This window comes from Canis lupus, chromosome 4 (genome assembly GCF_011100685.1).
Source record: "Canis lupus familiaris isolate Mischka breed German Shepherd chromosome 4, alternate assembly UU_Cfam_GSD_1.0, whole genome shotgun sequence".
In the NCBI taxonomy this organism is placed as follows: Eukaryota; Metazoa; Chordata; class Mammalia; order Carnivora; family Canidae; genus Canis; species Canis lupus.
In genome coordinates, this window is record NC_049225.1 from 18,379,130 (window position 1) to 18,405,265 (window position 26,136).

The 26,136-nt window shown below is 34.7% G+C and overlaps 1 protein-coding gene across 5 annotated transcripts in view; it reads right to left on the bottom strand.

Annotated features, from left to right (window-relative positions):
- Positions 1-26,136, bottom strand: part of CTNNA3 (catenin alpha 3) — a 1,666,571-nt gene that overhangs the window by 296,661 nt on the left and 1,343,774 nt on the right. For 4 of the 5 annotated variants that reach the window (XM_038534069.1, XM_038534067.1, XM_038534068.1 and 1 more), the window contains one exon: positions 25,815-25,966. In XM_038534069.1, coding sequence (XP_038389997.1) covers positions 25,815-25,966 — 152 coding nt within the window. Of the gene's footprint in view, positions 1-6,649; positions 7,062-25,814; positions 25,967-26,136 lie in introns of those variants that run through there. The other variant, XM_038534071.1, reaches the window with a different exon arrangement.

Here is a 26,136-nt window from a genome sequence, read left to right on the forward strand (position 1 = left end):
ATATAAAGTGGTATAAATATTTTGAAAAGGAGTTTGGGAGTTTCTTAGAAAGTTAAACATATGCCCTTGCAATTACCCAGCACCCTTGCAATTCCACTATTAAGAATGGAATTTATAAAAAAGAAAATAAAAGAATGGAATTTATGAAGAAGAAATAAGAATTCCACAAATTAATGCAATAAGAATGTCCATGGTTTCCTCATTCATATAATAACCCATAAAATGAGAAAAAACTAAATGACTTCAATAGGAAAATAGATAAACAAACTGTGGCTCATTAATACAATGGAGTACTATTCATCAATAAAAAGGAGTGTACTATCATTATGAACAGCAATATAGATGAGATGAAAAATATTATGTTAAGCAAAAAATAAATAATTCATATTTTATAAAATTCATCAAAAAGTAAATTTATTAGAACTGATTCCTTTGGATTTTTGCTCAGCTTGTTCATGAGAATATAATGAACAATTACCCTCAGATTTTCAATTGCCCTCAGGATTCCCTATTGTCAATATCCATACCAATTTCAAACTTATTTTATTGATTTTTTTTATCTTGGTTTATTTTCAAAAAGCAGTCAAGTGATCACTGAAATGAATTTTCTTTAATCCAGTTTGATGCTGTTGACGTTGCATCATTTTCTGTTTACACGGCATACAAAAATATTAATATTTCAGCAGACAGTTCAACACTACAACTCTTTTACCTAAAAGAATGAATATAATACTTAAAATTACTAGTTGAATCGTGAAATTTCTCTCTTTACCTCTAGAAACTTTTCACACTATATTCTCACTATACATAACAATGCCGTGGTAAAGAATCTTCTTAGTGCAAAAGTATAGAATGCCAGAACAAAACAAGTTTATAAGGTTGGAATCAAAATATCTTCAAGGACAAAACAGTGACATAATGGTGGATTAAAATTGACAGGTGCAAAGTTTCCAGCACATTCAGATAAACAGATAACTTTGCAGCTCTAATAAACTTGCTGTCTTAACAATTAATTTTACCAGCAGGTGGTAAAATTGCTCCCTAATCCAATATTCTACAGTACTCAACTACTCCTGTCTACTGTTTCTTCTTCTCTTGCCATTATAAACTCTACATTCTTTCAAAATTTATTTCTGTTTACTCAGAGCTTTTTCTAATAAGGTCATCCCACTACTATCTTTTATCTTTGTGTTTTCTGTTTTTTTGTGACTTCTGTGACTTTAATATAATTCACAAAAGGGGATCTGACTGAATTGGCCAATTGTCACATATGGCAGAGAATATCAGTTTTGGATAGTATAGAACTTTCGTGCTGGTATCCTCATAGATTACTGATCATTCTACATGGCTGACTTTGGATGAGAAGTGATCCCTGCTCCAATAATCCACGGCTAGATTTGCAGAGGCATATAGAACTAAACACAGTCATGCATGCATTAGGAATCCCTTTGAAGGGAACTGTGAAAATGTCAGGCACACAGAGGCTTCTCTGGAAAGAGTTGTGTAGCCAGAGGTCACCTTGCATGGTCTGCCTCAACACATTCATTTATTAGAGCCTCTTTCAGGGACATCTCTTTTATTCCACGGATCTGTCTTCATATTGGTGAAGCAGTACCATATGATTAATACCATACCTTTGAAATTCTTTAAATATCTGATGTTGAAAATGCTCCTTCATATTCTTCATTTTCTAAATCTTAACATTTTTGGTGCGTTTGTTAGGGACAAATTTTAGAATAATTTTGTCAGTTCCAGAAAAAATAAAAAACCTCTTGAAAATTAGTTTGGAGCTGCATTTTCATAGGTTATTTAAGGGTAATTGGCATCTAAAATATTCAATCTTGGGGATCCCTGGGTGGCGCAGCGGTTTAGCGCCTGCCTTTGGCCTAAGGCATGATCCTGGAGTCCTGGGATCAAGTCCCACATCGGGCACCCTGCATGGAGCCTGCTTCTCCCTCTGCCTGTTGTTTCTGCCTCTCTCTCTCTCTCTCTCTCTCTCTCTCTTTCTCTGTGTGTGTGTGTGTGTCTCTCATGAATAAATAAATAAAATCTTAAAAAAATAAAAATAAAAAAATAAAATTTTCAATCTTTCCACCAAGTCACTGTAGTAGACTAAAATCCATTGAACTAAATTCTTATAATCCATAAATTCCAATAGTTCCATACTGGCAAAATGAAATTAAACAAGAGAATGCCAATTGCAGGATGGTTCAGCAGCTACATAAGAAATGCTTCATGATATTTCAGTACCCCAAAATGATTTGAGAATATAAGAATCATAATAATTACTCTAATATGATAGTTCAAAAATTGAAGAATATAAACTTTGTTTGAAAAATAATAAAATAAGAACTATTTGTAAGCAGTTACTATGTCTCAGAGTTCCAAGTACTTAACATGAATGGAACGTTTAATCCTCAGTGGGGGATTTATCAATCTCATTTATCAAATGAGGAAACATTTGTGAAATGTTAAGCAACTTGCCTAATGTAACACAGCTATTAAGTGGTGGAAAGAATGAACTCCAAGTAGTTTGATCTAAAGACTATATGTTTAAATATTATGCTAGATCTGTCTGTGAAATATGAAAGGCATTAATTTGGGATGTGTGGCTGGCTCAGTTGGTAAAATATGCAATTCTTGATCTCAGGGATGGTGAGTTTGAGCCCCACTATGTGTAGAGTTTCCGTTAAAAAAAAAAAAACACCAGTTTAATCTAGCAAAAGGTATTTATTTGTGACATGTTAACTTTTACATATGTTAAAAAACTTTTAAAAGAATAAGTTTTGTAAAAATAAAAATCAGTATGTATTATCATTACATTCTCTAGATTTCCCAAATCTTCATAGGATTATCAAATATGTATCAAACCAACCTATTAATTTGAGAACATATTTTGAAGTTTATTTGCCTTAGGCATCAAAATATTCTTTAACTTAATCAGTTCTTAATAAAAATCATTACTCTTATTATTCTCATTTTAATATTCCTCTCTAATTTTTAATTTCTGAAAAAGTCATCCACTCACTTATTCCTTCAAAAACGAGCTACTCATGATCTGCTATGTGCTAAGCATCATGATGCCATAGTAATGAAAAGAGACTTGGAACCATAGTCTTGGTTTTCCCTAGAGCTTAGATTCTAACAAGAAAACATGATAAATAGTTGTAATCATTGCTATTATTGGTAGGTATTAGGTGCTATGTGAATGTATTAGAATACCTAATCATAAGTTGGGTTGAGAAAATCCTTCCAGAAGGAAATGACATCCAAACAGATATACAAGCATAAATAAAAATTAATATAGAGAAAGGGTAGAGGGGACAGACAGAATGACAAAATGATTAAATATTCAGAGGTGATAGGACTTGGTAAATAATTTGATAACAGAGGACGATGGCCAAGTTCCTGGCTCCAGAGATCAGGTAAATATTAATATTTCCTTCAGTTTTCATTTTAAACTGTTTTCATACCCATGATCTCCATTTAATCTGAGAAAAGCCTTTTGGGAGATTCAAAGATATTTTCTAGCTTAAAATTTAAAAGGGTTACATTGTTTGACTAATGTCTCAGCTGTAGGGAAGGTGGTTAGTGGAAAGCACATAAAATTAATTTCTTTTTACCATTATTTCTACTCAATTTTATAACACATGTCTAATTCTACTGTCTAAAGTACACGATGTCTTCTTTTAATCTAGATTGCTATCCGAATTCAGGGCTATGTCATATTATCCCTTTTGCTACCTAATGTAGGAATTCTTCACTAGCTATCCTGACAGGAGCAATCCATTATCAGTACATCACAGCTGGCAGAAAGTTTTGATCAACCATGTGAACACCCTTACCACTACCAAGTGCAAAATGCACATAAATATTTTGTATAACGGCCAAGCAGACGCAGAAGGACAATGCATCTCTACACAAGGCTTCTGCAGGCCTCTTTCTTGTTCTGTTATCCTCCCTCTAGTTTTTTAATCTGTTCTGATATTTAGCAGGTTTTTGCTCTATGTTCTGATTGGGAAATACAGGTTCATTGGACCACACTACAAGGGTGTGTGTGTATTGTCAGAAGAATCCCTTTCTGACAGTTCTAGTTCCATGTCCCTCCACTGTCTACTTATGAACTTAGAAATGAAATAGTCAACAAGGACCCAGAAGCCATAAAGCATCTTCTTGGGGGGTACCATATTGAAAGGGCGGCAGAGTTCACCAGTGCTCTAGCTCAGCATGCAGCAGGCACTTCAAATCGTTTAAACTGTGCACTAGGCTTTTCCTTCAAAATAATTTTGCATCCAAAGCCCCGCTCTCTCTGTCTCTCTCCCTTTTGGTTTTATGAGTAGAGGATGGTTTTAAGTATCCTCCAGAGTCTCTATAAAGGAAGTTGACCATATAGTAGTTCCAATAGGAAGAAGCAAAGTCTAGAGATACCGAAGAGTCACTTTTCTATAATCCAGGCAATATGTCGGTGGCTATCTCTGAACAGCAACAGGAAGAAAGTTTTCAGTATAGGTGACAAATTATCACTCAGTGGTGATTTGGCACTCTGCAGGTATTAGCTCCTTGTCATGGAGCACTAAAGTACTCATCGGGGAGGAGCAGGAGAGCTTCACATGCCCACTCATTTTTCCCATATGGTCTAGACAAGTCTGGTGTCTCAGACTTCCTTTGTTACTCTGACCCCTCAAAGCAGATAAAACTACTAAAATACACAGCGGGGGGGGGGGGGGGGGGGGGGGGGGGCTTTTCCAGCTTTTCCTCTAGACTCTCTTAAATCTATTTGTTATTGATAAATTTTATATCTCTTCTTTAAAATTGGGCTTTTCAAAAATCTTTTTTTCTTACCGCTCAAAAAGCTCTGCTCTTGCAGATGAATAGCTTTAGCTTTGAAACAATTGTTTCTTAAAGAAGGATATGAATTCAAATTTGCAAATGGGAGAACCAGATGAGGACTGACTGCAAAGCAAGTCCATATTCGCATAAAATATTAACAGGATTCTGAGAAAATAAAATTTCTATGTTAGAGTCTAGCCCTGTCCCATTTTTGACTCCAAGACTCTGTTAGGGCCAACTTGCAAAATCAATGCAAATGTAAGAATTGAAGTGCGGGTAGAAGTTTTAGTTAAGGGAGCAGCTTTCAGCCTTGATTTGTTTACTTGGCTATGCATTCCTATCTCTATCTACTCAAATTTCTTCAAGCTCTGAACAAGCAGAGTTATTCAGTAGGGAACAGCAGCATAGGTAAATGACAGGAAGCTTATACTTAGAAAACCTTTGAAAAACAATGTGCAATACCTAGCAACCTCCCCCTCTTAATCTTATCTTCTTTATAACTGAATTTAATTAAGCTTTCTACATTTTTAAGGATAGTTCAGAAATAATAAAATCAGTCTCCCACACCTCTATACCCAGAAACTCTAGATACAATACTAAGATCACTTTTAGCTTAGTGGGTAATAAAGGCTGTATGGGTCGCACAATAATGCAGGATTTGGAACCAGATAAAAATGCTTAATTGTGAACCCTGTTGGACACTGTCTAGCAGATTGACTTTGGGAGAGTAATTGTAAATGATTTGTTCCCTTTCTTGCCAATAAGATGGCTATTTGAATCCCTTCCTCAAGGGTTTCTTTAAGGGTGAAATGAGAGAATGTATGTACAGTTCCTGCCAGGTAACCATCTCTCAACAAAACTTTCTCCCCTCCGGCTAGATTTCTGTATCAGCAGCTCAAGGATATAACTTTTACCTCTACTTGATCTTCTCAGTTTCTGTTGGGAATTTTATTTTAAACTGAAGGGCATTTTCCCTTAGTTCACTTCTTAAACAAATTCAATACATTTAAATTATTTCCCTTGATCTTCCTACTTCATCTTCTCTTCCAGAGAAGCTAATTTGACCTTCTCCCCAAGCTACTTGTCACTTGTTCTTTTCTTCAGTCCTTATATTAGTATGTTCCTGTTCTTAGCCAATGACTTCAAATTCAATTCTCTACGTGATTCTTAAAAAGATATATGTATTTAATTAATACAAAATGTTCTACTAAATACATTGTATTACAAGTGCATTTGGTCAATACAATGTGTTTGTTTCTCTTTTTGTTGATTTGCATCTGTGGTTGTTGTAACATCAAAAATGCACTGCATGTGGAGTCAGGAGATCTGTGACTTTGACACTAAGCTGTATGCACTTAGGCAATATATCACTTCACCTCTACAGAACTCAAAGTCTTCTAAAATTTGAGCTATGTGATTTTTTACTCAACTCAGCTCTATCATTTTGGAATTTAACTTTGGCAGTAATGCAACGTTCCACTAATGACATTATGTTGGCTTTCCCTGTTTTTCTACCCATGACCTCAAATGACTGCTTCCACTTTTCCTTGTGTTTTGTCTCTGTCTGCCTTTCTCCCTTTCTTCTCTTTCATACTTTTCCCACTACAGGAAAACTTATAAGAAAGAGATGTACCACCAGGAATTTTATGGGTTCATGCTAACTTTTATTTGAGGCTGAAACTAAGAGAACCTAATGTGTAACATTATGGAATTATAAAAATCAAATCAAGCTTCCAGTAGTTATAGAATGGTCTTATTTCTGCTAAGACAAACAAATAAACAAAAGATAATACATAGACAATCAAGTATATGTGTTAGAATTTATGTAGAAAATGATCTGAAAGGATACAAACAAAAGAGCTAAAAGCAATTAGCACTGGAAGAAAACAGTTTGCAGCAGGGGAGTAGGAATAGTCAGGGTTTGAATGTTTACCATAAACTAGTCTGTGTTGTTTAATTTGTTATCAAAGCATGCATTACTCTTATAATAAAAAAGCTATTGTTGACTAATATTTGTTTTTATTCAAATTTTTTTTTTACAAAGTGGCTTTGTAGTTTACTATAAATTCGGTATAAAGTTATTAACAAGATAGTGATTCAAGATGGAGGAATGTTTATTATTATTACACAACAAATAGATTGCCAGTGGATGAATCTGTTTTCAACTTGGCCCAAGCAGGAAGTGGTGCTTTCTTCCGAAAAGTGATTTGAGACTGCTCTTCTCATTGCATCTATGGCAAGAAAACTAATTAGGGTAATTAAAATATAATTGGAAGAGGAAAGACAGGTAGAACTAAATCTTTACATTACAGAAAGTACTGAGGGCTAGGCAAAAGCCAACCCTGGATTTAACAGAATAGAATGTGGATTCGGCAGGATTTTGCAGAACATATTGGAGCAAAGCTAATCTCTCCATAGAAATTGATAGGTAAAGATTACCTTTATAGAAACTTCTCTCAGAAGTACACAGACTAATGACTTTGCAGATAACCATAAGGACAGGGATTCAATAGTAAACAATGTTAGAAAAAAAAGACAAAAAAAAAAAAAAAACTGGGCTAGAATCAAGACACACAGTTTTTATCAAGTTTTTATCAAAACCCTATATATAATATTTACAATTCTATGACTTTATGCCTACATAAAGAGTTTACTTTCAGAGTGTGGGTTTAGTCATTGTCAGGGTGTCAGGTTTATTTTGTTGATGTTCTCCCATTATGGTGTGAGGACACCACAGAATGTCCTAAGGACTCCAAAGGGAAAGGGAGAACTTTTTAAATTCTCTCTTAGAGCACTACTCATTTCAAAAATTCTGATTTCTCTTTTCCTGTCCCAAATTCTCTACTTCTATCTAAGCTCTACGGAGGTGTTCTGGTCCCAACAGGCCGGCATTTTCTCAACTTATAATTGCAGTATTTAGCTCCTTTTGCCTGATGCAGCATTAGTCATCAGTTTCAAGAAACCCTGACACCAATACCCTGAATATCTAAACCTATTTGATCATCTATGTCCCCAAATACAGTGAACCTATCTTCTTAACTTACCGGTTCTCTATGTGACATTCTACACAGGTGAAAACCTCTTGCCTTGGCTTCTGACTCAGCACTCTTTTTTTTTTTTTTTTTAAGATTTTATTTATTTTTCATAGGATAGATAGAGAGAAGGCAGAGGCATAGCAGAGGGAGAAGCAGGCTCCACGTAGGGAGCCCGATGTGGGACTCGATCCCAGATCCCGGATCCTGGGATCACCCCCTGAGCCCAAGGCAAAAGCTCAACGGCTGAGCCACCCAGGTGTCCCTGACTCAGCACTCTTGATTTTCTTCTCATTTTTTCTCTTACTTCTTGTCAGTTTCCTTTGCTATCTACTCCTCCTCAGCTTGAATTTTAAATGTGTTTGTTCCCATATACATATATTTTTTTTCTTTTCTAATATACTCTCTCCAAAGGTGAGTTATGTTTTATGCTAAGGGAAAACATATTTCTATAATAGATCAAATTTATTCTAAGTTCCCAAATCAAATATCCAGTGACCTATATATCTATAAAATAAGCAAATTTAATATCTAATGAGCCCACTAAAATGTAATTAAACTTCTACCCCAAATTGGTTTCTTTTCCACTAGCTCATTAAGTCACCCATCCACATAATGACCCAAAACAAGACATCCAAGAGGCAAATTTCTTTCTACAATTTCCTTTAATTTCACATTTATTTCCAGCAAATTTGGTATATTTTATCTCTAAAATAAGTTTCAAATATGTCCACCTCTTTTACCAACTCTCTAATCCAACTGTCCAATATAAATATAATGCAAGCAGCATATGCAATTTTAAGTTCCCTAGCAGTCACATTCATAAAATAAATAAAAATTAAAACATGTTAAGTTGGGATGCTTGAGTGGCTCAGTGGTTGAGCATTTGCCTTAGGCTCAGGGCGTGATTCCAGGATCCAGGATCCGAAATCAAGTCCCACACTGGGCTTTTTGTGAGGAGCCTACTTCTCCCTCTGCCTATGTCTCTGCCTCTCTCTCTCTGTCTCTCATGAATAAATTAAAAAATCTTTAAAAAATGTTAAGTTTGTATTTTGGATATACTTGGTTAAAATATATTACTAGTGTCAATTTGCCACATATAAAAAATAGATGATATATTCTATTCTTTTTTTATTGCTAAGTGTTCAAAAGTTGTTGTGGGTTTTACACTCATGTAGCACATCTCAATTCACACTAGCCAAATTTCTAGTGTTCAATAGCCACATGCAACTATTGCATTGAACAGTGTAGAGCTAATCTACATCAACAGAATCTCTTACCTTAGAAGACTACCACAGACTCCTATGTGATATTCTCACTTCTTCTCTTGCCAGTCCCATCCCCAACAACATATTTTCCATGGACTAGTGAGAAAACAACAGAATTCTCTGCTCTTGTGCTAAACAATAATGGGACTGGAAGACTTTTTTATTCCTGTGTCCATAATACTAAGATCAAGCAAAAATAACCGAACTGCTTTTTCTAGGAAATACCTGCTCCTGGAAGAGAAACTGAGCCAGCTAACCTGTTAAATCATCAAGACTAACAAGTTCATCTATATTCATTTCAAGATCTTCAATTCACCATGTTCTCCCATCCAAATATATATACTGTATCACCAAATCCCAACCAGTTTTTCCTCTGGGAAGTGCACTTTAAAATCACTCAGCATGGGATGCCTGGATGGCTCAGCAATTGAGCATCTGCCTTTGTTTGGCTCAGGGTGTGATCCTGGAGTCCTGGGATCAAGTTCCACATCGGGCTTCCTGCATGGAGCCTGTTTCTCCCTCTGCCTATGTCTCTGCCTCTCTTTCTGTGTCTTTTATGAATGAATGAATGAATGAATGAATGAATAAAATAAAATAAAATCACTCAGCACAGGCCTTAAAATGATATAAAAAGCCTCACCTAATTTCCCCATTTTAAGATACTAATAAGACCATTTACTACTCTAAGTCTAATAAACTTAGTTTTGCTTGATAAACACATTTTAGAGGTCTTTTGGAAAGTCACCAGTCAACAAAAGCAAGAGAGAACTTCTTAAAATACAAACAGGAGGGTAGCCCCGGTGGCGCAGCGGTTTAGCACCACTTGCAGCCTCGGGTGTGATCCTGGAGACCTGGGATCGAGTCCCATGTCAGGCTTCCTGTAGGGGGCCTGCTTCTCTCTCTGCCTGTCTCTCTGCCTCTCTCTGTGTCTCTATGAATAAATAAACAAAATCTTAAAAAAATAATACAAATAGGATCATGCCATTCACATGTTAGAAATATTTTAATAGTCCCCAATACTTTGGAATAAAATCCAAACTATCTATGTATCTGAAATAGCCAAAATAATCTATTCTCTAACTCTCTAAAATAATATTATATCACTACTCTTCCTCCCTTCACTAAGTTTAAACACAGTGCCTCATTCTTGTTCTTCAGGTGTTACCAGCGTTTCCCCTATCTTGTCATCTTTGCATTTATTCAAGTCTGCCTGCAACACTCTTCCATCTTAAAATTGCTGAATCATCCTGATTCATATTAAGTCAAATTTGATCTCCTCAGAGAGGTTTTCCCTGACTACTGTATTTAAAATGTTGCTATCTCTTATGACAGTTTTCTCTCCATCACATCATCCTGCTTACTTCTTTTATATCATCCATCATAACTGCCTTGCCAATATCTTTCTTTAATTGTTTACTTCTCTCTTCACTAGAATATAAACTCCAAGTGAGTAAAGATCTTCCGTATCTTATCTATCTGTATATGCCTAAATACCAGACAAATGTTGGTAGATAGTGGGTATTCAATAAAAACATATCAAAATAAATGAACCAAAATAATTCTATGAATAGCTCAAAGAATGAGAGAGAAGGAAAGGAGGAAGGAAGGACCCCCTAAAAAGTGTGATTATAAGCAAGACAGGTGTGATGATCTCCTCTTATGCATTAGGACACTGAATAACAATATGTTTAAGGTAGGAAATCAGGACTCCTCAGCTACTATATAATGTAGCTGAGACCAAGATCAAGGTCTTCCAATTTCTAATCCAGTGCTCATCACAGCATAACACACTGTCTTTCAACCTCTGATTGATGTGGTTCTTTTGAAGCTAACGTGTAAAGCTTCAGATTTAATAACGAAACAAGGCATCTGAAGGAGAAAATGATTCTCTGTGCATTAATTGGTGAGTTCATATCTTTTTGCATTTACATCTCCCACTTGCATTTTGATTAGCAATTTCTTCCGTCAATTTAACACCAAAATCCTCAGTAATCAGTGGCATGTTATATTCTGGAACAGACTCAATGAGTCCCTGAAGCTGGCAAGATAGCACTTCAATCCCTTCACCTTGGCTGCTCCAGTGGTGAGCATGCCTGACTGTCAGTCTGATTTCCTAAATCTCCTACAAGGGAGTTAGGCAGTTAGAAATACTGTTGGCATATGCTTGGCTTTAGCTCATTTCAAATACAAAACTGCTGGCTGGTTCCAAAGACAACACTTATTTTCTATTATTATTATTATTATTATTATTATTATCATCATCATCATTATCATCATTATTGCCATTATCTTTATTATTCTTCCAAAATCCCTTTTGAAGAGGTTTCATATCCTAAGGAAGAGCAATCCCTGAAAATTACACTTGATCAATTTATTTAGTGAGACATAAATAGTAAATTAGCATGTGATTAAAATTCCTTCTCTCTTATAATAGTCAATATAATGTAAAGGATTGTTTGTTGTCTAACCAATCACTAATTTCTACTTTCTCTATTGCTAAAAGAAACTCAATTTTCAAACATTAGGAGCTTGCAGTGGATGGCTGTGGCAGGGGAGGAGGAAGATACTCCCCCATCCAACCCCATGGAATGAATCCTGAATATTCTGTGCCAAGCCTAGTGATTCTGTTCCTCTTGACATTTGTCAAAGTTATGTATCTTTGACATGGCATAAAATATATTAATAAGCTGGATTCTTTTTATTACCCAGTCTTTCCCCACCTATACACTGGAGTCCAGGCACTCTGGCCTAATTATAATTCTCTAAACATGACTTTACTTCTATTTCCTTGCAAATATCAAACCACAATTCCAACCATATAACTCCTATCCATACAACAAAGCCAACTCAAATGTCACCAAATTATTACATCTTTGCATAGTCTTCTCCATGACAGAATTAAAAACTCTTAATTGCCGATGATGATTCTATATGCTTTTATCATAGCACTTACTACTATAAATCCGTATCATTTGCTCACATTTCTCCTTATTTCATGAGAATACTAGTTAATTAGGAATAGGGATCATGCTTCACTCATGTGTGTATTCTTAAAACTTAGCACAGTGCTTAGGAGACAGAAGGTACTCAATTATCTTTCCAGAGGTTGACTGAGGAGACTATATAACAGGTAGAAAATTATTCCTTAATGTGATGCTTTCTTCATTCTTTGTCACCTAAGTTCATGACAATTTTATATTCTACAGACACTTTTCAAGACTTTTTAAAATTGAAATCAATTTATTGGGCAGCCCGGTGGCCCAGTGGTTTAGCACCACCTTTGGCCCGGGGTGTGATCCAAGAGACCCAGGATCGAGTCCCATGTTGGGCTCCCTGCAGGGAGCCTGCTTCCCCCTCTGCCTGTGTCTCTGCTTCTCTCTCTCTCTCTCTTTCTCATGAATAAGTAAAATATTTTTTTAAATAAAATAAAATAAAATAAAATAAAATAAAATAAAATAAAATAAAATAAAACATTAAAAAAAGAAATTTGACTTATTCTATCTTGTACTTTCTAGTTATTATTATTTTGAGGGAACTTTTTAGAGAGAGGTATCAGAAAGACTTTATATAGCTTAACATCTTAAATAGGCAATGAATACAGTTATAGAAGACATTAAAATGTGGTAATTTAAATATTATTATTCTATTATAAAATATTATATTCTATTAACTAGAATAGTTTATGAATGAGAAATCTCCAAAAGTTATTACTAAACAAATGATTATCTGCAACATTTTAGCAATTTTTCCTCTGATTTATTTTCCTACTTAAAAGTAGTAAGCTGTTAAAGCTAACTTATGGTAACAAAGTTAATCAGTAAAAAATTAGTAGTAATAATGACAGTGACAATGATGAGTATTATAATAAGTGGAGCAACGTTATGTTTTCCAAAGATGGGCTCAATATTATTTCCCATCCTGTATGTTCCTTTTGACCTTTATACTTCTTCCACTGAAAGGTGAAGTTCTTGTTACCTCCTCTTGAGTTGGAGAAGCTTTTGACTTGTTTATAAGCAATAACTTATGACAGAAATGACAGTGCATGATTTTGGAGATCAGGTAGAAAAGGAAATATTGTACACGCTTTGTTAGCCACAACATTTATCCTTGGATTTCTGATATGCCATGCAAAAATATATTAAAAAAAAACAACAAGAAACTAACAACTATCTGGAAGCTGTCATGCTCTGAGAAAGCCAAGCCACGAATGCTAAATGTAGTTTTCCTTAGTCTTTCTGTATTGAGTTCAGATATCAGATATGTGAGTTAACAAGCCTATGCCCTTTCTGAATTCTTGACCCATAGAATCTGTGAACATAATATAGTGGTGGTTGTTTAATGCCAATGAGTTTAAGATAATTTGTTGCACAGCAGTGATAACTGGAACAAAGGGTGTGACAAGGAATGATTAGGTGTTCACTAATCACATTTATTCTCCTTAGACATAAAGGAAGAACACATTTACCTGCTCCTTTGTTGTTTACTTGGGTCTCATTTGACTGAGTATTGACCAATGGGAAGTATAGAGAATTATGCCACATTGAGGTATGGTTATATGAAACTTCTTAATCAATCATCCACTGTCTCTTCCCTTTGTCCAGTGACAGTGGAGGCCACGTTATAAAGATGACAGTGTAAAAAGATTGGAAAATCCTGAATCACTGAGTCATTACCTAGTAGAGACTTATTCAGGAAAACTGGCTAACATCAGAAAAATGTATAAATGATAAATAAATGATCAATGAAATAATCTACTGGGATGCGTGTGGTTGTGTTAGAGAAGACAGAATTTGTTATTTTGACTAATACACATAACAAATTCTTTGTATTACTACACTGTAATACTAAAGCAAATTCAGTGAGCATTTACAACATCCTAGAAAACTTAGTGTTGTGCATATGTTATCCCGCTCAAACTCAGATCAACAATATTGCTAGGCCAGTATGTTTGTTTTCCTTATTTTACAAATGCAAATCCAAACTTGAGAAATGATCTGATTTACTCAGGGTCACAATGATATTCAAAAGAAGGGGAATTTCCTTGAAGATGGAGGACTGTGAGGCAAACCTAAAATTGGGTTGTCTTCCCGGAGTTAAATTTGCAAAATCTGTTGGAAGAGCTAAGCTTGTATAAATGTATTGTTGATATAAAATTTGTTAAGCAGGTAGTCTAAATTAATTCCTAGATCACTCATTTTGGTTTTAATAGAAGATATGCAAAAATCCCTGGTTTTATTTTCATATTTTTTTAGTAAATAGACCACTGTGGACTCATTACAATGTATTTTATAGCCATTTTTAAGGGTTAGAAATAATTTTTGTTATAGTCTATTGCTATATTTTATGACTTTAATTAAATTTCTGATTTCTTTTCCAAACAGTGCAATATAAGACAATATAAAACATATTTTAAATTACTAAATTTGTGGATAATTTTGTGACTTTTCAGAACCTCTAATACCAAGGGTCTGATAATGGAGGATTATGTGTGTAAAATACACTTCAGCAAGTTCCACAAACTCCATTCTCTTTCTTCCACAACCCAACAGCTAGTGCATACAATCAAGAAGTCTCATGGAGCTACTCTACAATTGTCATCATCTTTAAGAAGGAATCTTGTCACCTGAACAAGGTAACATGAAGGACTTTTAAAACAACTATAGGGCAGCCCCGGTGGCACAGTGGTTTAGCGCCGCCTGCAGCCCAGGGTGTGATCCTGGAGACCTGGGATCGAGTCCTGCATCAGGCTCCCTGCATGGAGCCTGCTTCTCCCTCTGCCTGTGTCTCTGCCTCTCTCTCTCTCTCTGTATCTCCCATGAATAAATAAATTTTAAAAATCTTAAAAAATAAAAATAAAAAAATAAAACAACTATATATTCATTTTATAGAAGTTTGTAGTGAGAGGAACACAGACATGTCTATCCATTTATGGCCACAAAGTACAATCCATAGTAGAATCTTTGGTACTTTTAAAACTATCTTAAACCAAAGATCAAGAGAATTTTAATTCTTTGTGAAAGTATTTATCAAGGTAGTTTCTTAGTGTCTGTCACTTTTTGTAATATAAAATAGAACAAAGTAATTTTTTTCTTGCCATTAATTCCTTGAGGTCCAGTGACTATGTTTCAAACAAGTGACAAATTTGACAACTAAATCAATCACTTTATTTAATTGTAAAAAAAGCCTAAAATCTGATTTCATTTTAAAGGTCTAAAAAGCACCTTTTCATAAAGCCTACATTTTTTTTTTTTTTGAGGAGAGACACAATAAATAGACAAGAGACATATAATATGTCATTTGTCATGATAAACACTATGTAAACATAAACTTGGGAGAGAAGACAGAGTGGCTGAAGTGAGAGATGCTCTTTCCTTCTCTGGATCCGTACAGGATAATATAAAAGTAATTATGGATCAGACTTGACTGAACAAGTCTGCTGTGCAAGTTCTTGGAGAAAGCATCTGGTTAGAAAAGACAGGAAGTATAAAGATGCCAGAAAGTGTGGCACATCTGGCAATACAAGGAACAGAAGAAGGGCAATATGTCTGAATTTGAGGTAGCAGAGAGGAGCATTATAGGTTAGGTATTCTTCAACAAACTGCCCAAAAAGTAATTTGGGGAATTTATGTGTTTATAACTGGCCCATCAACAAAGGGAAGTCAGTGGCATAGAAGGGCTCCTGTTGTGTAAAAACACGGGGCTATTTCCTTTTCCTGAGATAAAAGGGAAATGTTCTGAACCAGGTGCCCTAAGACCCCAGATTTTAACTTGTTACTTACCCTTATCAGAGTGTGACCTCAAATGCCTTATTTCATTTACAGACATTTTGCTATCAGTCTCTGGAATATTTTCTCTCTTTGAAACTACATCATTTACTGAAAATAAACTGGATACTGGAAATATAAAATTCTCAATATCCCTTTTTTCTATTAGGTATGCCAACATATATTTTCTAAGTCATCATTTTATAAATGGTATTTTTCAGATTCTTTTCTCTAGAAGGTTTACTGAGCAGAAGTTACTTTTGAAATGTAGTAAATAGCCAAACATCTTATTTGAGGCTAAACAATCAGTACCCTGTAAGTTTTTAGGCTAAAAACAAAATATAAAGTAATAAAAATATATTATTGGATTTAATAGCTAATATAAATTTACTAACTTAATTACTAATTCAAATTTATTTAAAATTAATAAAATGTCATTTAGTAATAAACGTCTCAAAAATAAACAAAAAAATTCCTTATGATTTGACAACTAAACCTCTTTGCTAGGCCATTCTTCTATTCACAAGGCTAGCCATTGCCCTTGAAAGTGTTTTCAAAGAGGGATTCTTGACTCCTTATGTTCAGTCATCTTGAGTCAAAGGCTCTGAGCAGCACTTGCATAGAGTTCTCTGAATGCAGGATTAGTCTGCCTCAGAGCCCTTCTCAACCATGGGCTCTCTTGCCAGTCCAGTGGCTTTGATCTTCTGGCAAATGAAGATGTTCCAGAATGACTTCAAGCTGAACATCTTTCTCTCAGAATGAGCAACAGAGATCACTAGCTAGAGCTGCTTCATAGCTTAACCAGCATGTTTCTCAATGAACACTCTTTCCTGCTCTAGTCACTTACATTGCCTTACTCAAAAGTCTCCTCAAATGGTATATACACGAGAAGGCCATTAAGCATGCTGAGCTCATAAAATTTCATCTCTTGCTGACCAGTGCTAGCAGGAGTTCTGTTTTACCTTACCTTAAACTCTTTATTTTCAAAGGAAATAGCAAGAGCCTCACTACAGAATTCTTCCCACTAATGCTTGATTTAAATTTGCGTATAAAGTTAAATTTATTTTGCTACAGATCTTTTATTAAATTCTTTCAGAAAGCCCCCTGGTAGCTGGCTTCTTTACAAACTGGTTCTGTTATTATAAAGTAGTCATATCACTTCCCAAAAAGGACAGAATGTTTTAACTGGGATTCCCTGGCAAGACTCCTGTGAGAGCAAAGAGTGGATGACTAAGATGAATTCAGGAAATTTGCTTAACACTGAAAAAATGAAAAGGTAGTAGTCTCTGTACATTAAATAAATTTGAAATGGTGCCTGCTTAGATTCTCCACAGTCAACAAAGGATTCACAGAGCATGAAGAGAGGAAACTAACATTTGATAGCAGTTAGGCCTATGGAGACAAAATGCTCCCTAGGGTTGGAAAAATGGGCTTGATAACGAAATGTGATCATTAGTACCTCAACACTGTGGGCATCACCCAGTGGGTGGAGGTGATTCACCACAGGGCCTCAAGCAGTATAATCAGGGCCTAGTAACTAGATGAACATGACACTTTATCATTCAAATTGGACATGTGTGAGAGTAAAGGGGAGTATAATACAAATGTGTCCTAAGGAAAATAAAGCATATACTCACCCTAAATTCCTGGATGTTAAAGTCACTTACCAAGTACTTATTTTATGAAAATTCATTTTTAATCCAATAATCCTTAGAAAAATTGTTACTACTATAACATAAGAAAAGATAAAATAAGGGCGGCTGAATAAGGGTGGCTCAGTCAGTTAAGCATCCAATTCTCGGTTTTGGCTCAGGTAATTATCTCTTGGGTCATGGAGATGGAGCCCCAAGTCAGGCTCCATGATCAGCAAGGAGTCTGCTTGAAGACTCTCTCCCTTCTTCCCTTCCCTCAACTCATGCTTGTACTCTCTCTCAAATAAATCTTAAAAAAGAGAAAAAGTGAAGTGGTTGAATGAAGTTGATGAATTACAACACCCCACAAATCTCAAAAATCAAATTTCTAAATGTATAATAATCACAGGTCAGGTTTAATTTTACCTGCTGAAAAAATGATGCCAAATACTAAGAGGAATGCAAAAAAATCCTTACAGTCTTTGGAGAATCCTAGAAACTAAAGCAGTCTTTGCAAAGTCACAGGGCATTAGTACAAAGTTTGCAAAGAAAAAAGCACAGATAGTTTGACCTGCAAAAGAAAATGTAAAAAACTGAGAGCACCCAGAAGAATAAAAATGATGACAGTGGAAAAGAGGGTGGAGAAAAGTGCCCGGGACCCTACTATGGGAAAAATAAAAAGGATTAGCAGAAGTTGCATTGGGTGGTCACATGACTCAAGGAATTTTAAAGGAAAGACAGTTCTAATATTCAAATATTTTGGATGATTGGATTTATGCAGGAAAACTAGTAAAGGGGCAACTGGATCATTGGAAAACCCAGTCAAGACTTTAGTAAAGACGGGCACTTGGTGGCTCAGTGGTTGAGTGTTGCCTTTGGCTTAAGGCATGATCCCTGTATCAGGCTCCCTACAGAGAGCCTGCCTCTCCCTCTGCCTATATCTGCTCCTCTCTGTGTGTCTCTTATGAGTAAATAAGTAAGATTTAAAAAAAAAAAAAAAGTGTTAGTAAAAAGCCAAAATAGATTATCTGAGACAAGGGTCAATAAAATTTTTTTTTGTAATGCACCAAGCAGTAAATGTTTTAGGTTTTGTGAGCCATAGTTTCTTTAGCCATTACTCAACCTTGCCATTATAGTGCAAAGAGGTATCTATTGGTGTGGTTCCTAAAATTAGAATTTCACATAACTTTCGCATGTCAGAATATATTATTCTTCTCTTGAATTTTTCAACTACTTAAAATATTAAAATCATTCTTAGCCCATAGGCCATACAAAATAAGAGGGTCAACTAAATGCAGCCAAAGGCCATAAGTTTGCTACCCCCTGATTTGAGATAATACATAATTTATTTTTTTAATATTTATTTGTTCATGAGAGGCACACAGAGAGAGGCAGAGGCACAAGCAGAGGGAGAAGCAGGCTCCTTGTGGGGAGCCCAATGTGGGACTCCATCCCAGGACCCTGGGATCATGACCTGAGCCAAAGCAGATGCTCAACCATGCTCAAACACCAAGCACCTATGTCTCTGCCTCTCTCTGTGTGTCTCTCATAAATAAATAAATTCTTCCCAAAAAATCAACAAAAGAGGACCCATACATTAGAAATATTTGACAAATAATCACTTATAAATTATAAAGGTATTCATTTTATTATAATATTCTAAATGTTAGCATTTTCAGTGGTTTAGGCAGGCCTTTTAAATTAGTCCTAATTAATACATTTGATAAGACTTTATCTAAATAAAATTACCTGATTTCTCAGGTGTTGACTATTGGGTAAAACATTCTTTATTTTTTAAATCAACTTTTTCCATGTAGTTTACCTGCCATTTTAAGTGTATAGTTTGATAAATTTTGACAAATGAGTATACATTCAAGTAACTACCTTAGATTACAGATTTTCATAATAGAGTCTAGTGGGAATTTGTTTAGGACAGCATTAAATTTGTGAATGAAAGTGAAGATTCTTGAGACACCTGGGTGGCTCAGCAGTTGAGCATCTGTCTTTGGCTCAGAGTGTGATCTGGGGGTCCGGGATTGAGTCCCGCATCAGGTTCCTTGTGGGGAGCCTGCTTCTCCCTCTGCCTATGTCTCTGCCTCTCTCTTTGTGTCTCTATGAATAAATAAATAAAATCCTTAAAAAATAAAAAGAATTTGAATATTCTTGACACCTTAATAATATTGAGTCTTCCACTCTAAAAGTATGATAAATCTCTCCAAATTTCTGTTTTCTTAATAATATTTCATAATTTTAAAAGTATAAATCTTGTAGGTATGTTAAAAATATCAATAAGTTTATTTTGTTATTTTCAATGCTAATATATTTTAGTTTTAAAATATGTTTTCTAATTTTTAGTTGTGATTAAATAGAAATACATATATTGAGTTTCATTGTATTTCTCTATTATATTTTTATTATTTCATTAATTTTGCCCTTATCCTTTTATTTCTTTACCTTTTCCTAAGTTCACTTACCAGTTCTACTAGGGTGGGATTTTTCTGTTGTAACTTTATTAAAGGATTTTCAATGTAGTTGATCATATAATTTGCAAATAGAGACAGTTTTACTTTTTCCTTATAATATGAATACTTTTTATGTTGTTTCTTGATATACTGTACTGGTTAGGACACCTACAATATTCATTGCACTGGAGCATGGACATTCTCACTTTGTTTCCAGTCTTAGGGAACAATGTTTACTCCTTCATTTTTAAGTGCAATGATGGTTGAAAGTAGTAATTAAATAGTATGCTTTCATTTCCCTCTAGAGTAAAGAAACTAATATCATGTAAAGTAACAAACTAAATGATAACACATAAAACTGATACTTGAACACATGTCTTGGTTTTGCACAAAATTCTTCTCATGATTTCATTTGTGAACCTAATTCAATAGAATTATAGTTGTATAAGATAACATTCTATATTAGTTAGTGAATGACGCCATCAGATTCTTTTCCTTCTATAGTTTGAGTGTGAGACTTCAAAGAAACAAACAGCAGCTTGGTCTAGAAGACATATAATGCAAAATAATTTTTTGAGGTTAGTTGAAAAGAAGTTATGGAGAGCAATAAAATATTCCAAGAAATTATGACAATGGAAGTAATCTAAATTAAGAAAATTGTAAATAATTCCAGTGAAAGTCATTTATCAACTCCTGTAAGTACAGTAGAATCAGAAAAAGTGGTTTTTTGAGACACCTGGGTGGCTCAGTCAGTTAAGCCTTGGCCTCTTGATTTTGGCTCAGGTCATGATCTCAGGGTCATGAGATAGAGTCCCGCATTGGACTCCACATTGGAGTGTGGAGCCTCCTTAAGATTCTCTCTCCCTTTGCCCCTCGGTGCTCCCCCTATTCTTGCTATTGCACTCTCTCTCTAAAAAATCAATTATTTTTGTAAAAGAGAAAAATGTTTTTTCTGGCTATATAAGCTTAAGTTATATACTGAGCTGTGTTCCATTTATAGGGGTCATGTAAATGATTCATATAGAAATGGTTCATGGAAACTGGGCCATGTAAATAGTTTTTTATTTATTTTATTTTCCTTTGTTTCTTCAAAAATTAACTTTCAGCAAGTAACATATCCAAAATATATTCTTGTTCTCTGCAATATAAAATTAGACAACTAACAAAGAAGATCTGTTAGTGGTAGTCCTGAAAATCTTCACATTTGGTTTAGAAAATGTACTTTTGATAAATCACATATGAAAATTCACACAAAAATATATGAAGCCCACATTCTGAATACCTTTTGAAAGGCTGAATTTTTGCTGAATCTTTTCCTCTTTTTGAGAACATTTCATTGCTGGCCACCCTTTTTTCTCACAATTCAATTATGTTGCCCTTTTTAACATCTATTTCTGGTTAAGCACATTTCCCAAAAAGATGAACCAAGTCCTTGCACATTTCAAGACATTAATAAAAACAATATATAGAATTATATGCTAGCTTAAAGTAATATAGGCTCAAAGACACAATTTTAATTAAATAATCTATAATTCAGTGACTCCTGCTGGCCCAGTGGTTGAGCATCTGTGTCCAGCTCAGGGCATGATCCCCAGGTCCTGGGATTGAGTTCTGCCTCAGGGTCCCAGCAGGGAGCCTGCTTCTCCTTCTGCTTATGTCTCTGCCTCTCTCTATGTGTTTCTCATGAATAAATAAAATCTATAAATAAATAAATAAGTAAATAAATAAATAAATAATCTATAATTAAGATAATAAACATATTAAATATCCTTTATAAAACAAAACTTTAGAAAAAATATATTTCTTTATTTAGAACTTCACCTTTTTTTTAAATATTTTTTAAATTTATTTATTTATATAAGTCACAGAGAGAGAGAGAGGCAGAGACACAGGCAGAGGGAGAAGCAGGCTCCATGCACCGGAAGCCCGACGTGGGATTCGATCCCGGGTCTCCAGGATCGCACCCTGGGCCAAAGGCAGGCGCCAAACCGCTGCGCCACCCAGGGATCCCAGAACTTCACCTTTTAAGGTATTTTTTGGGCTTTAGTTTCATGTTGACCTGCAGACACAATTCTACAACTTCTATAGGTAATATTCTTCAAAATATAAAAAAGTAATAAGCAGCTTCAGTAGTTCTAGCATTATTCATAATGGTAATAGCAATCATAGCTACTTTCTTATAAAAGACTACTATTTACTGAGCACTTCATTTCTATCAGCTCATTTTGTCAGCATAATAATTTTTTGATGTAGGTTTAATACAAAGTTTGTTTTACAAAGGAAGAAACTGAGGGTTAGTGAGATTTGTGACTTGCTTTAATCTTAACTATTTTGTGGACTTTTAAGAATTGTAAAATTTATACATCGATATTAAACACCAAAAAAATAATAAACACTTAACACTCCCTTCTCTCTAGGGTTGTTAGGAGTGAGGTTCAATAAACTTATTTGCCCACAAGCTGAATCCAGTGGAGAGAGTAATATTAAATTTCACAGAATTTTCACATAGGAATTTTAAAAGCAATCTGAACAGTTACTAACATAATTATTCTCCAAAATAAATATTAAGGTAGATACCGTTGTATTTTTATAAAACTATTTGTAAAATTTCAGGCACTGATTTCAGGTTAGTATTTTATTGTTTCAGAGCACTGAGAGCATTCTTGAAAATTCAGGCATAGCAAAGGATTCCACAATATTCACAGACACTCTCAAGAGCATAGCCTAGCCCTCCTTGAACTTGCATAATTATAAACATATTGCCTTAATCTTGACACTCTTTAGGTACTTTGAAAAAGCATCAAATGTTTCATAGTTCTAAGACTGGAATATTGGTCAGCATTAAATTTGACCTTATAAAGAGAAGATTACACCAGATCAATTTTATTATCTTCTATGATGAAGAGATAGACTTCAAGGGGAAAAAAAGATTTTCATTAATTGCACCTGATTTAGACTTCTATTTTCAACATATAATCCAATCAGCTGTTAAGTACACAGATTTATGGATCATCCTCCAAGGAATCCTTGTAGAAGTTCCATAGAAGCTTCCCTAGAGGCTGCCTAAGGAACTGGGTGTGCAGGCACATGAGTCCCTGGATTCACCTGCATGGTTTCAAGTGCAGCAGCTCTTTCTAATACATTTTACTTATTTACTTTAGGTCATAAAGTGTGTTTGAAAGAAGAATAGCTCTACCTCAAAATTCAGAGGACATTCTTACTAAACCATACACTTACCAGTATGTTCTCCATTGGATGGAATGTCAGCTTCTAAGATCCCCTGACACTAAGATCCTTAAGGGGAGCTGTCTAGCAGAGATTACAGTCAGAGGAAGGGTTAATATAAGTCAACATTTTGATTAGTAATCTAGATTATAATCTAGAGATTATAATCTCTTGTTTCTAATTGATGCTAATTTAGGTACAATCACAACCAAATTTAAAAAAAACCTGATAAATTATATGAAAAATCATTTCAAAATATTAAAAACTTTATAGGATAAGGATTTATGACCAAAAGCAAACATATCAAGTCAAAATGGAGAAGAATATACAGGTAACAACAGGATAAAACAAATAAATAAAAGGAAATCACTGTCTATCCAATAATCGTGGTGTTTAAGAGGGAGAAAAATAAGTTCACAGCAGTTGACTGTATTATCGGCAATAACATAAGAACAAGTCTTCCACTTTATTTGACTTTGGACAGGCTATAATTAGAGTTTACTTTTTGATAGTCGCATTTGAGAATTTTGTTGAAAAGTTAAATAAGGACTAGTAAAGAAAACAAAATACTAAATTATTCCTATGAGGAAAAGTTTAAAATAAATTGAAGTATGTACCTTGAGAAAGAGATGAGTATGGGGGAAATTACTGCCCTCTAGGCTGTTAAATAATTACAATAATTGTTATCTTGCCCTACAGAAGACTGCTGGATATGAAAGATATATGGAAATAATGGAAAGATAATTTGATTTGCAATCAGTAAGCTATTTTGATAATAAGGAAATTTTTAGATACTAAAACATACAAATGGGAGAAATTACAAGACTTTTTCATCCCTAGATAGGTTTTTCAGGGAAAAAAAATCATTTCCTACCCTGGTTCACCTAAGCTATTTCACTGGTTTCATCTTCTCACATATTCACCTTGGAATATTGGAAATGCAAGTGTTTTACTTGGAAAGACTATTTCCTGAAATTCATATGTCTTCACTCAATGTTTCTCTCCCAGTTCTACCTATTTTCCCAGTTTTGGATTATTACTAATCCACTAGTCCACATGGATAAGGTTTAAAATCCTTTGTTAGAAGAAAATATTTGAAAAGGTACTTTGTAGCTCAGACATAGTACTGGTAAGTGCCACAGTATTCAATTACATATGAACAAATACCTCCTGGATGTTCATGAATAGATATGTGTGTTTCTCTCTTATATGTATTATTGGTTTGCTCTTGGGTTTTCCCATGCTCTGAAGTGATAGATCCTACATCTTGACACCTTTAGATTTTCTCTTAGAATTTCTTTCATAAGCATTCATCTGCCCTGTCAGTGTCTTCAACTTTTGTTGGCCCTTTTCCTTACAAGATCCCCAAATGACTCCATTTTTATGAATCTCTCCATGTAACCTAACTGTAACATTCAAGCCAGTCAGATACTATTGGTGCTCTGCCCATATATCCTCAGCACTTCCAGTTCCACCTTTATAGTTTCACTAATGCTTAAATCTGAAGGCTTTCAAATTAAACTCTATTCATACTTAACAAATTACACTCACCATTCCTACTGAATCTTCTTACTGCAAGCACCTGCCACTCTGCCTGAGGGTTGTTTTTTTTGGCCACGAGACTGAAGTAACCTCTGAGGAGGAATAGCCTTTAATCAAGGATGAATAGGTGGATAAACTGGGTTTTGCTCACCTCAGGTAAGGTAATTCTGAGGAGCATTCTATAGGATTGTCCAAAGTTCCCCAGCAGGATTGTGCCCTAGTTTCCAGTAGTGATGCATAATTACATTTTGCTGGTTTACTTCCCCTCCCTACCTCATTTTTTCGGTCTTACTTTCTCTTAAATAGACTAATGGTAACACAAATCTTTGGCTCAGGGTCTGCCTGATAAAAAAAAAACCCATATATTTACATTAAGTGCATTTTTCAGAAAACCTCCACTGTTTTTTCAATCAATTTTTTAAAGCACTCCACATTAACATTTAAGTAAAAACAAACAATCCTGATCTCTGTGTATGCAGTATATATGCCCACAATAAATGGCTCACTTTCACCCTTAAGAAGATGGCATATATTCTCCCAAATAGACAACTCCTAAACTGGGACAGTTCAAGTGTTTGTTGTTCTTGTCAGCTCCAAGTGAAATTTCTTACAGAATAGTCTGAGTCTATAATTTGGTATGAGAGGGTTTGGCCCTAGAAACATCCTATTTTAGACATATTTTCCTACCAATTTCAATACAGTGATGAGAAAGATCCTTTTCCATTCAAGAAAAGAAAGCAAAATACTTTATGTATTTTTATTTGGCTCCTGATCATGCTATGTGACACCTCAGTGAATTCTGAACACAAGGAATCCTATCATTTCTGCACACACAGCAGTTAAATGTGCTCATTTGCATAAGTTATAACCAAATACATAAGTGAAAGTGTTGTTTGTGACAGTAGATTTGACTTCAGGGATACATATGAATTTCTAAAGTTCTAATGGATTTCAGCATTGACATTATGAAATAGAAATAAAATATTTCTTGCATTCATTCCAAGCATTCCAGATGGCGAAGAGCATTGCAATAATTTAATAGAAAGCAAAGCAAACTTACTCGAATCATCATGACTGAACATCTGATATCATGAATTGTATCGTAGATCTTCTTTGAGATGTCCACAAATTGATCATCATCAAATATATCCAAAGAGTTTTTACTTAAGGCTTCCAAGGCAATATTCACTTGTGTTACAAACTCAGGAATTGCTGTTAAAATTAATATGATAGAGAAGATTATCCTGTTTGCATTTTCCGATTTCTGGAGTTTCATAAAAAATATGAGACACATTTTTAAATAAATATTTGGTTAATAGAATTTTAATTATTGTTTGATGTAAAGAAACAAAACATTTTGGCAAGATAATTTTGGATCTCTG